This window comes from Apodemus sylvaticus, chromosome 2, assembly GCF_947179515.1.
Source record: "Apodemus sylvaticus chromosome 2, mApoSyl1.1, whole genome shotgun sequence".
NCBI lineage: Eukaryota > Metazoa > Chordata > Mammalia > Rodentia > Muridae > Apodemus > Apodemus sylvaticus.
The window spans coordinates 164,639,232-164,650,143 of record NC_067473.1 but is presented as its reverse complement, the minus strand read 5'-3'; the positions used below and the strand labels follow the sequence as shown (position 1 = coordinate 164,650,143).

Genomic DNA, 10,912 nt, shown 5'->3' with positions numbered 1-10,912 from the left:
ATGACATTGGAAGAGCCAGTGAACATGATATATACACCTTACTAAAAATGTCATGCTAAATACTGACTACAAACCAACATTTCAACACTGAATTCTATATTATAAAATTACAAAAGGATAAGAACACATTCAACTATCCAGACAATGAGTCTGTATTGCGAGGTGTGATTCCCTGAACACAGTTTTCTTTTGAGGCTCAGTATTGAGGTAAGGTTCTACAGAGATACTCTCTTCCAAGGGTTACTCCCTCGGTACACTGCATTGCTACTGCCGTCAGTCGTGTGTGGATAATCAAAATCATACGAACTCCCACGTGTCACCCAACTACTTTGTTTTTCTCTTTTTCCTGTCCGACTTGCACTGCCGACTCCAGCCAGGCCAGCATCCAGCGAACTTTAGCAGGAAGTTACACGTAAACCGATACCCCCTGGCGAGGTAACCCGAGAGGCGATCTGAAGTGGTCACTCTCAGGATCCCTGCTCCAAACCGGTAATTGGCCTTCCCTTCTGTGAGACTATAAAAGCAACACAGACTTAGGGCAAGAGAGGGAAAGAAAGTGGACCGCCTGGGTAGCTGGCCTCTAGTGAGAGGGAGGAAAAGACAGCTTCTTCTAACTCTCCCCTCCAGGCGCTGGGGCAGCATGGTGCCAGCCATCTTGCTCAGTGCCCTCCTGCTCCATCTCACTGATGCTGCGGCTTCAGAACCGTAAGGGAATTCTAACCTCTCTGTATCCGAGTACTGACAATAGCATTTTGTTGAATGGATTCCATGTTGAAATCTAGTTGGTTCATTATTGTATTTCAGCTTCAGCAAGCGTGTGCTGGTCTGGCCTCTAAGTGTTAAGTGAATGCCAGAATGGATACTATATTCTTAAGACACCACTGCGTGCATCCAGTTTATCATGGTGCTGCCTGTAAAACATGTGCAGTTTGGGGAATCCTTCGATAGCTCAAGTTGTTGTGTGTACAAACAAGACGCTAGACTTATTTGCAAAGTGCTGGCTGTTCTCTTTGTGCAGGCAATACATCCTGTGGGTTTCCTCCGTGGTACAGCGATTTTCCTCAGAAAAAGCCTGTCTTCATCTTTTGAACCTCAACGAGTCTGTGTCCTTGAGCGTCACCCTAGAATATGACGGATCCAATACTACTATTTTTGACCAGCACGTGGAAGAGGGGAACTTCTATGCTTGTGCAAATTTCAAAGTGAGGCACCAAATTCAGTGCGGCGGGGATATGGACCTGCTTTCTTAAAGTTTCTTTTCAATAATAAATCTTAATTTTGAGTGATTTGCAAAAAATCACTGGGGGGTATATGAAAATTTTGAGAGAAGCAAGAAACAAAGGGAAATTTTTTTAATGGGCAGCATACCTTGTTGCCCCTGTGGGCAATTTTCTGTTATAGGAAATGAGGCGATTGCTGTTTTAGAGTGAACATGTCTCACAGTGCCTCAAAGGAAAGGGTGGGTTAAAGGGTGGAGGGCTTTGGCTCAGGAAGATATAAAAAATAGACAACAGGAGGATATGAGGCTGGGTTTATTAGAAAAGATCCTTCTACTGAACTGAGCAATTGAAACAGGAGATCAGGGAGTCTTTGCTGGGAAGTGATGGGTTCACAAGGCTTTGTCTGTCTCGCTGTCTAAATGAAGACACACAGTCTTCCTCTCACTGTTCTTCTTCATAAACAGGTGTCTCAGATCTCCTCAGAGCAGTTGGCCTTTGTGACATTACTTGTTCAGGGGAACACTCTTAAAATCTTTGAAAGAAGAGCTGTGGCAATCGCTGCTGAGGAGAACGCCACGTTTGTGCAGACAGATACACCAGTCCACAAGCCCGGAGACACAGGTGAGTCACGTTAAAAATCACTCTCTTCAAGTTAGCATGTAAGGTTGAGTAAAACTTGTGAAATGACATTTTCACATCCTTGACTGCTGTTTTAGATCCGGGAGCTCGTGTATGGCTTCATAAGACTCTGGGTTCTCTGACTACACACAGATCCTACTGACAAAGCTTCATGGTACAGTAGCTACCAGAATGCAAAGTTGTAATTGATCTAAACCAATGATCCATTACGTACCCATTGGACAGGCTCATTAATTCTATTTTCCAAGCCAATTATTTCATTCTTAGGGTAGAGGTAATGAAAGTTTCTTTGGACTTTCAGGGAAAAAAAATGAGACTGACTGTAAAAAAAAAAATTGTGCCAATAACAGCGAAGACCTCACCAGCAATAATTATGAACTCTACTGTTCTATTTTTATGTCAATTTGTTTAACATGAGAAAGTCAGTCAAAGCTTTTCTGCTTTCTTAACTCTTATTCTAAGCAGAATGTGGCATAAAGAATACCAAGCTATAATTCAGAGCCTCTTGCTTCAAAACTTAGCTCTGTTGACCAGTGATTGACTTTTGGCAAGTAAATTTTGATCCTTGGGATATAATTTCTTCATCTGTAAAATGAAAGGGTTAGAGAGGAAACCACCTGTGCACTGTATCCTGATTCATATTGCATATTTCTATGATTTTTTTTAAAAAAAGAAACAAAAGAGCTGAAAGTAGAATTTATTTTGGCTTACACAATAGACACTTATTTCTGGCAGCCGAGGCACCTGCCGGTGAGAAAGGGTGTGTGTGGGGGGAAGGGGGTAGGTGGGAGGAGGGGGGGTGGAGGGGGTTTCTTCCAAGGATTCTCTGCTGTGCTCTAAACGGCCGGCTTATGTAGGCTCTTTCCTTTTTCTTTTATAATTAATTTTAAGTCAGCCCACAAGGCAGTGCATTATGATATTTTTCACATTTAATATTGCAAAAATAATTCTTAAAGAGAGATTTTCACTTCCTGAGATTCCCTTTTCTGCTCTTACTAAAATATTAGAATAAATTGTACATTTTAAAGAACTGGCATCTCTTGTAGTTCTGCTAAAAATACCTTAATTTTGCTAGCATCATTTTCAAGGAAAATTATATGTACCCATTCCCATAAATGTCTTACATTTATGGTTCTATGGATAATAATTCTGTCACTAATTCTGTTCCAAAGTATCTCAGTCTTACGTCCAATAGGGTAAAAGCTTCTAATGGTAACTGGTATCAGCATTGGGGACAAGAAGAATCATTAACAGAGGGATAATAAGTACAAAAAGAGAATTTCCCCCAATGGACTCCTAACTTGAAAGGATCAAATCAGAGCTGGGGAGGAGGGAAAGGAGTGTGGTATCTTGTGACGGACAAGCAATTGCTTATGTATATATCTTAAACAATCATGGGCGTAAGGTGGGGATCACGTGAAAACCACTTCACAGCTGTATCCCCTTCTCCTTAGTTCACTTTCGCGTTGTGACACTGAACACCTGGCTGAAGCCTGTGGACGACTCGGTGAGTTCATAACTGCTAAAGGTACAATGAGACTGAAATCTGTCCATCAGATCCATTGCTGTGCAGCGCACCTTCCAGGAGTGTAAGTCAGCATACTTCAGACACCTGCACACCCAGGCTTAGTCCCGCGCTGTTCACGACAGCCGAGGTGTGGAACCAGCCTGTAAATCCATCGGCAGATAGATGGATAGAGCAAATGTGCTGTATTGGCATGCGGAGTTTTATTTAACCATAAAGAATGAAATTATGTCAGTTGCAGAAAAATGAATAGAATGAGAGGTTGTGGTATTAGATCAGCTTGGCCACATTCAAAAGATGGAGACCATGTTTTCCTTCATATGGAGGATTACACACACACACACACACACACACACACACACACACACACACAAGAGGTGGGGTGAACAGGAGAGGGAAATGTGGAGTGAACCCAATCACAATACAATGATGTATATGTATGAAAGTGTGATAACAAAGACCATTGTTTTATACACTATCTAAGAGAATTGATTACAAAATAAATATTGGGACTGATATTATTTGGCAAAAGAATGTCTCACTAAAGTAACAATCTGCATTTTTCTTTCTTTCAGTATCCCTTGATCACCGTTCAGGTAAGACATCCACTTTCCATATCCAGTCTAGGAATGGGGTACTTCCAATTTTCAGTTTTATATAACTGAAAATTAAGATGATTAAAACAAACAGAAAAGACATCTGCATCTGAAGACAATTAGAAGTATGATTAAAACGTAATTTTGAAAACTCTGAAGATGCGTACGAATGTTGATTTCTTGTCCCTTAGAACAATGTGCGAGAACTGCAGAGACTAGTTTGTTTTTCCACTGCATGTTATCATTCTAAATCATACCATTCTACATCAAATCAAACATACTTTGCTAATTTTTCAATTAGGTATCTTACACTTAGCATTTAATTGGTATGTACAGCTTACTTGTAACTAACAACAAATCTCAGCACCTGTAGTTTTGTCTCTGTATACAGTGTAAGCTACCATTATTAGCTGATTCTAGGCTCATAATTCAGAGTTAGATGGGCAAACACAAGATACTCATAAACTTCCTACTGTCCTGTCTTCTGTGTGTGTGTGCTTTAAGCCTTTCATATGAGTAGCAGACAGCTCATCCTTAAAGTGACATGAATTTCAGGTTACATTACCCAATCGTTTGCTTTCACACCCAACCCAGGCAACACTGTGTTCCACTGAAAGAAACACAAAGCTTAAGTCTGGCATAGACGAGTAAAAGTTCACCACTCACAAGTCACAGCATGTCCATGCGGGCACTCTGAACAGCGCCAGTGTTTCGGCGCAGTGGGGTGTTTTAGCCTTGGTGCATGTAAAGTCTGGCTCTTTTGGGAAGAATTTATTCTGCCCTGTGACACCCACCCACGCCTAAGCCAGCATGGGGTCTCATGGGCAGCCTAACAGAAAGGAGGGCCAGGACATTCAGTTTTCTAAACATTATAGGAGAGGAAAGCAAATCACTTTTGAAGTGGTAATAAGTAACAATTTTGTTTCCTTACATAATCCGTTAAACAAGATCTTTTGAATCAAATCTTTTAAACATAATCTCTTTAATCAAAGTGTAAAATGTTAATTAAGTGAACTTGTGTGTGTGTGTGTGTGTGTGTGTGTGTGTGTGTGTGTGGCAGCCGGCTCAAAGCAAATGAAAGTTGCGTTTTGACAGCTGTGCCTGCTTTTTAGAAACCACAGAAATTCCACTTAGGTGCTATTGCATAATCCATGATCAACAAAGAAAGGGACCAAATGGAAATCTGTGACAACCATTTTTAATTAGTTAAATAATGTATTGATTTAATTACATCATGTACAGGTGCATGGGTGTTTTGTCTGCATGTATATATTTGCACCATATGCATGTAGTGCCTGCAGAGGCCAGAAGAGGGCGTCAGATCCCCTGCAACTGGATATATATATATATATATATATATATGATTGTGAGCCACCAGGAAGGTGCAGGGAATAGAACCTACGCCTTCTAGAAGAGCAACAAATGCTCTTAACCATTGATGGAGCCATGTCTCCAGCCCCACCGTGACATTCATTTTAAATGTTTGTTAGAATGAGTGTTCTCTTATATGCTCTGGTATGAGTCCGCTCCGCTTTGGGGAGCACTATTCTGGACTCATTCTGTTGAATTTTTAATTCTTTGATTATACTACTCTGCTCTGGAAAGATAAAAACCAAAGGTATCAGTTATAAATTATTTTTCACATGAAGATTAGTTTTAAGAAAAATATTGATGGAATGTGAGTATGTTGCAGTAGTTACATTGTTTCAGTGATTGAGGTCATTAGTTAAGTTTTAGAGTCGTTCACTTTTGACCTCCAGTAACTATGGCGAACACCCAGAACAAAAAGGGAAGGGGAATTTCACACCCAACTTTTGACTGTTGTTCCTCATTCACTGTTCCAAGGATCCCCAAGGCAATGTGATTTTTCAATGGATAAACGTGACCACTTTCAGAAATATCACCCAGCTCTCATTCCAACTGACGCCGGAACCAATATTGGGGGATTACGTAATCATCATAAAAAAACAATCAGGAATCACGGTTGTGGATCATTTCACCGTTAACCGAGATGGTAACCAAGTACTGTTTCTGATTCTCCTACACATGAGTCCAAAGCAACGGAACACAACGTTTTAGACACAGGCACAGGAACTGAGCTCAGGTTGGGTCTCTGCGGTCCGCTCTTCTGTTCCATCCTGGGTCCTCTCTATGCCTCATTCTGGGCCCAGGTCTTACTCTGATCCTTGTCCTCCCCTCTCCTCCCCTCTCCTCCCCTCTCCTCCCCTCTCCTCCCCTCTCCTCCCCTCTCCTCCCCTCTCCTCCCCTCACCTAAGAAATATCTCATTTTCTGAAATTCAGGGACTCTCCTAGAAAGGATCTAAAAGGTTAAAACATAAAAGTGGGTGATTTTTTTTATTAGATATATTCTTTATTTACATTTCAAATGATTTCCCCTTTCCTGGTCCCCACCCCCCTTGCCCAAAGTCCCATAAGCCATCCCCCCTCCCCCTGTTTCCTAATCAACCCTCTCCCGCTTTGCTGTCCTGGCATTCCCCTACACTGCAGCACTGAGCCTTTCCAGGACCAAGGACCTCTCCTCCCTTTGATGTCCAACAAGGACATCCTCTGCTGCCTATGCATCTGGAGCCATGGATAACACCATGTGTTACTATCTGGTTGTTGGTTTTGTCCCTGGGAGCTCTGGGAGTACTGGGTAGCTCATATTGATTGTTTCTCCTATGGCGCTGCAAACCCCTTCAGCTCCTTGGGTCCTTTCTCTAGCTCCCCCATTGGGGACCCTGTGCTCAGTTCAATGGCTGGCTGAGAGTGGCTCCCTCTGTATTTCTTTAGCACTAGCAGAGCCTCCCAGGTGAAAGCTATATCTGGCTCCAGTCAGCAAGTACTTGTGAGCATTGATGATAGTATCTGGGTTTTGTAACTGTATATGGGATGGATCACTAGGTGGGGTAGTCTCTGGATGGTCTTTCCCTCAGACTCTGCTCCATACTTTGTCTCTGTATCTCCTTTTGTGGGTATTTTGTTCCCCCTTTTAAGAAGGATCAGAGCATCCATACTTTGTTCTTCCTTCTTCTTGGGCATCATTTGTTATGTGAATTATGTCTTGGGTATTCCAAACTTCTGGGCTAATATCCACTTATCAGTGAGTGCATACCATGTATGATACTACTGGAGGACCCTGTTATACCACTCCTGGGCATATACCCAGAGGATTCCCCAGCATGTAATAAGGACACATGCTTCACTATGTTCATAGCAGCCCTATTTATAATAGCCAGAAGCTGGAAAGAACCCAGATGTCCCTCAACAGAGGAATGGATACAGAAAACATGGTATATTTACACAATGGAATACAACTCCGCTATTAAAAACAATGAATTCATGAAAATTTTAGGCAAATGGGTGGAACTGGAAAATATCCTAAGTGAGGTAACCCAGTCACAAAAGAACACACATGGAATGCAGTCACTGAGAAGTAGATATTAGCCCAGAAGTTTGGGTGATTTTTTTTTTAAGGCTAAATAAATAATTTGCCAACCAACAACAACAACAAAAGAAACAGAGTAAACTGACCTTTAATGAGGCACCCTCACAGACCCTGGCTGGGGCCTTTGGAGAACAGCATGTGTGGAAACTGTTGGTTACAGTTGTTCTAGCTTTGCTCTCCAACTTTACCAGCTGAAGAGTGGTTTTTTTGTTTGTTTGTCTGTTTTGTTTTCAGTATTGCCCAAATTTGAAGTTGAGCTCAATGCACCAGAGACAATAACTATCGCGGACCATCAGTTTCAAATGGTTACATGTGCAAAGTAAGTGTTTATTCATTTATCCCCACAAAGTAAATCACCTTAAGCTTAACCATAAAACTTTATTTATATACTTAATTAAAATTATTGTAGACATTTTAAATGTTTGAAAACTATGAAGGAAAACATAGAAACAAAACTCCAGTGAGTTCTATCAATCGCTAACACATCATAGCTGATTTCCCCTCATGATTCGAGAAATTTTTCTCTGGTTATATTTATTCTTTTCTACCCATTCTCTCCCTTATTTAAAAATACATATTTTTCTTACTGTTCTATCTATTCTAATTCCTTACCTTGCACGTATATCTTCATAGGAAGGTAGCAATTTTACTTTATTGTTCTACTATATAACAAGTAATCTATTCCATTGTGTTTCTAGTAATTAGTATATTTGTGGTAGAATTCTTCTGTAAAACTGTATAGAAGCCTGATTTAGAACTGGATTGTTTACTTTACTTAAGAAACATTTCCCTAAAGGGAATTACCAAGTCAAAATATATAATATTCTTTTAGTCTTTTAAATGCCACATTGCTCCCCTCACTCCAGAAACTGTTATGAGTTTCTGTAAGGTCCTCGTTTAAAAAAGAAAAAAGAAAAAGTAAAAGAAAAGAAAACGAGCTATCAAAATAATCCTCAAATTATAAAAACAAACAAACAAAGAAAAATACAATGCCTAGTTTTGCCTTTGAACTTTAAGAAAAAAATGTGTTGTGCTTTAGCAGAAAATAGGCTGTTCATGCAATCATGGCTTCTACATACATTCTTGGTGCCAACACGTCTAATATGTTTCTATGTTAGATGGTGGTAAAATAAGAATAATGTTTAAAATCCTGATCTGAAAAGACTTCAGTATGCAGAATCATCAAGTTTTGCCTATGTTCATATGCATTTACTAACAAAACAGCTCATTTTCCAATGCTTGAAACAAATTAGATATATTTTAAATTTTTGCTCATTAAGTTTTTCTCTACTGCTATATTAGATTCAATCTAAAATTGAATGACACTGTGAACTTGTTTGTTTTTTTCTTTTAAAAACCAGCCAGATCCTCTTCATAAATTAAATGTCTATTTTCACCCAAATTCTGTGGGAGGAAATAACCCTAAAGACAGTTAGACGGAAACGCCCGTTTCAAGGCTTCACAAATGATTTCTGGTGAGGTCCGTAAGTGCCACAATGACACAGCCCATTTGTAATCACGACGTTCCTTTTCCCACCAGGTACACCTACGGCCAGCCTGTGCAGGGAAAAGCCCAGATAAAAGTGTGCAGAGAGCTCTTCTCCTCGGGGCATTGTGAGAACGAGGAGAATGAAATCTGCGAGCAGTTCACTGCGCAGGTGCGGACCACGGGCTTACTCCAAAGGGGGCGGGGGGGGGGGGTGGAACCCCGCATAGGGATTTAATGCCACTTATAAAAAGGATTTACAGCACTTTTACTGTGTGCCTAGTAGGGGTCAAAGCTAAGTCAAGTCAGGTGAGGAACATGAAGACAATGCAATGTTTAACATAGTTCCACGCCTTCTGGGGGCGTTTGCCCGCAGGTTTTTAGACCTGCAAAGTTGCCCACCGGCTTCCCTGTGTTCTGTACTATCTGGGTGGTCTCCGCGGTCTTTCCTTGGAGAATCTTTCCTCAGGTAGTTGATTCAGAAACACCACAACCCAGAATGCACAGGCTGTGTTCGTTGTTCCAGATTCTGGTCTCCTTCATTCTAAATCCCAGTTATGAAAACCCCACCTCTTCTGCTGGGCTTTATCTTAATGAATAGTTTTTCTGCATGTCTGGAAGTCAGTGGTTTTAATTTTATCTTTTTAATTCTTTTTTAAGAGGTTTTTAAAATTCATGTGCATGTGTATGCCTATATGATGGGTGTAATAATACTGCCTAGAGCAAGTGATAGCTTCTAGGGTCAAAGGAATGAGTGCATCCTTCCAATATTTAACATTTGAAGTTAGTACCCATTTCTTATTTTAGTAGTGAAAATGTACGTTTCCCCCCCTATTTCAAATAGCAGACATTAACAGCTGCTGACTTGGACATTCTTCATCTGAAGAGTGCTGGTTCGTCTGTCATTAGTGTTTCTCCTGGAGGTTAATTTCTTATTCTCAGGATGTCATTAGCTTGATTCTCCTCCTTTGACTATTTCACGCCTATGTTACTCCCGGAGGCTGTCCTTGAACCTGTATATCCCCTTCTCTTGATGTACACAAAACTGGTCTCCTTTCTTTAACTCTTTCTTTGTCCATTTCAGTGAGGGAGACCTCAGTACACAGGGGTGGAAGGTACCCGTGCTAAAGGCCCATGGGACTCTTGGGTCCCTAACTCTTTCATTCTACCTCCGTTTATTTTTCAGTTGAAAGACGGCTGTGCGGCTCACATTGTCAGTACGAAAGTCTTCCAGCTGTACCGCTCCGGATTGTTCATGACCTTGAATGTTAACGTAGTGGTTACAGAATTTGGAACAGGTAACAATTGTATCTTATGGACAGCTTCCTACCACTGAAGGAAAAAAATCTGGAGTTAGCAACATTAATTGTTAATTATGAATTAATTGTCCCTCACTATGGTAAAATGAAACATCTTTAATGGTAGCTTTTGTGGGGAGTGGAGGGATTGAATCCAGATCCTCACATATCCTTAAGATGTCACTAGGACGCAGGCCCTGCCCTGAGGGTGTTTGTTCAAATGATTAATTTCTTCCTGAAGCTGTGTTTTATCATTTCTTACAGGTGTGCAGATCAGCAAAACACAGTCAGTTTTTATCACTTCCATGCTTGGCACCGTGAGCTTTGAGAACGTGGACTCTTTCTACAGGAGAGGAATCGCTTATACTGGAACTGTAGGTTTGCCTGGTACCTTTAAAGGAAATTCTTTGGGTTTTTCTCTGTTCACAGACTATCCCTTGAAATTTTCCAGACACTTTAATCGTAGGTTTACAATGCATTTTTAATACCACTTATGTCTAGTGCGCTTGGAAAGTTCTAGGGCAAAAAGAAAGCAATGTATTAAAACGGCAGCTTCTGCTGTATGTGTGAACACACATGCCCAGCTAGCAGGATGGGTATTTCTAGTCACTGAGATTTCTGTTAAGTGATGGCTACCGTGGATGAAAAGTTCCTTGTAGAAATGTGGAGTTTCGTGCCCTAAGAACATTAACACTTCTGC

At 40.8% G+C, this 10,912-nt stretch overlaps 1 protein-coding gene across 1 annotated transcript in view; it reads left to right on the top strand.

Moving 5' to 3' along the window:
• Positions 1-640: 640 nt before the first annotated feature.
• LOC127677682 (ovostatin homolog) overlaps positions 641-10,912 on the top strand; it is a 42,072-nt gene continuing 31,800 nt past the window's right edge. The window contains exons 1-10 of the mRNA XM_052172709.1: positions 641-705; positions 1,019-1,202; positions 1,685-1,841; positions 3,314-3,366; positions 3,960-3,980; positions 5,826-5,994; positions 7,663-7,747; positions 8,969-9,086; positions 10,101-10,212; positions 10,477-10,586. Coding sequence (XP_052028669.1) covers positions 641-705; positions 1,019-1,202; positions 1,685-1,841; positions 3,314-3,366; positions 3,960-3,980; positions 5,826-5,994; positions 7,663-7,747; positions 8,969-9,086; positions 10,101-10,212; positions 10,477-10,586 — 1,074 coding nt within the window. The remainder of the gene's footprint in view (positions 706-1,018; positions 1,203-1,684; positions 1,842-3,313; positions 3,367-3,959; positions 3,981-5,825; positions 5,995-7,662; positions 7,748-8,968; positions 9,087-10,100; positions 10,213-10,476; positions 10,587-10,912) is intronic.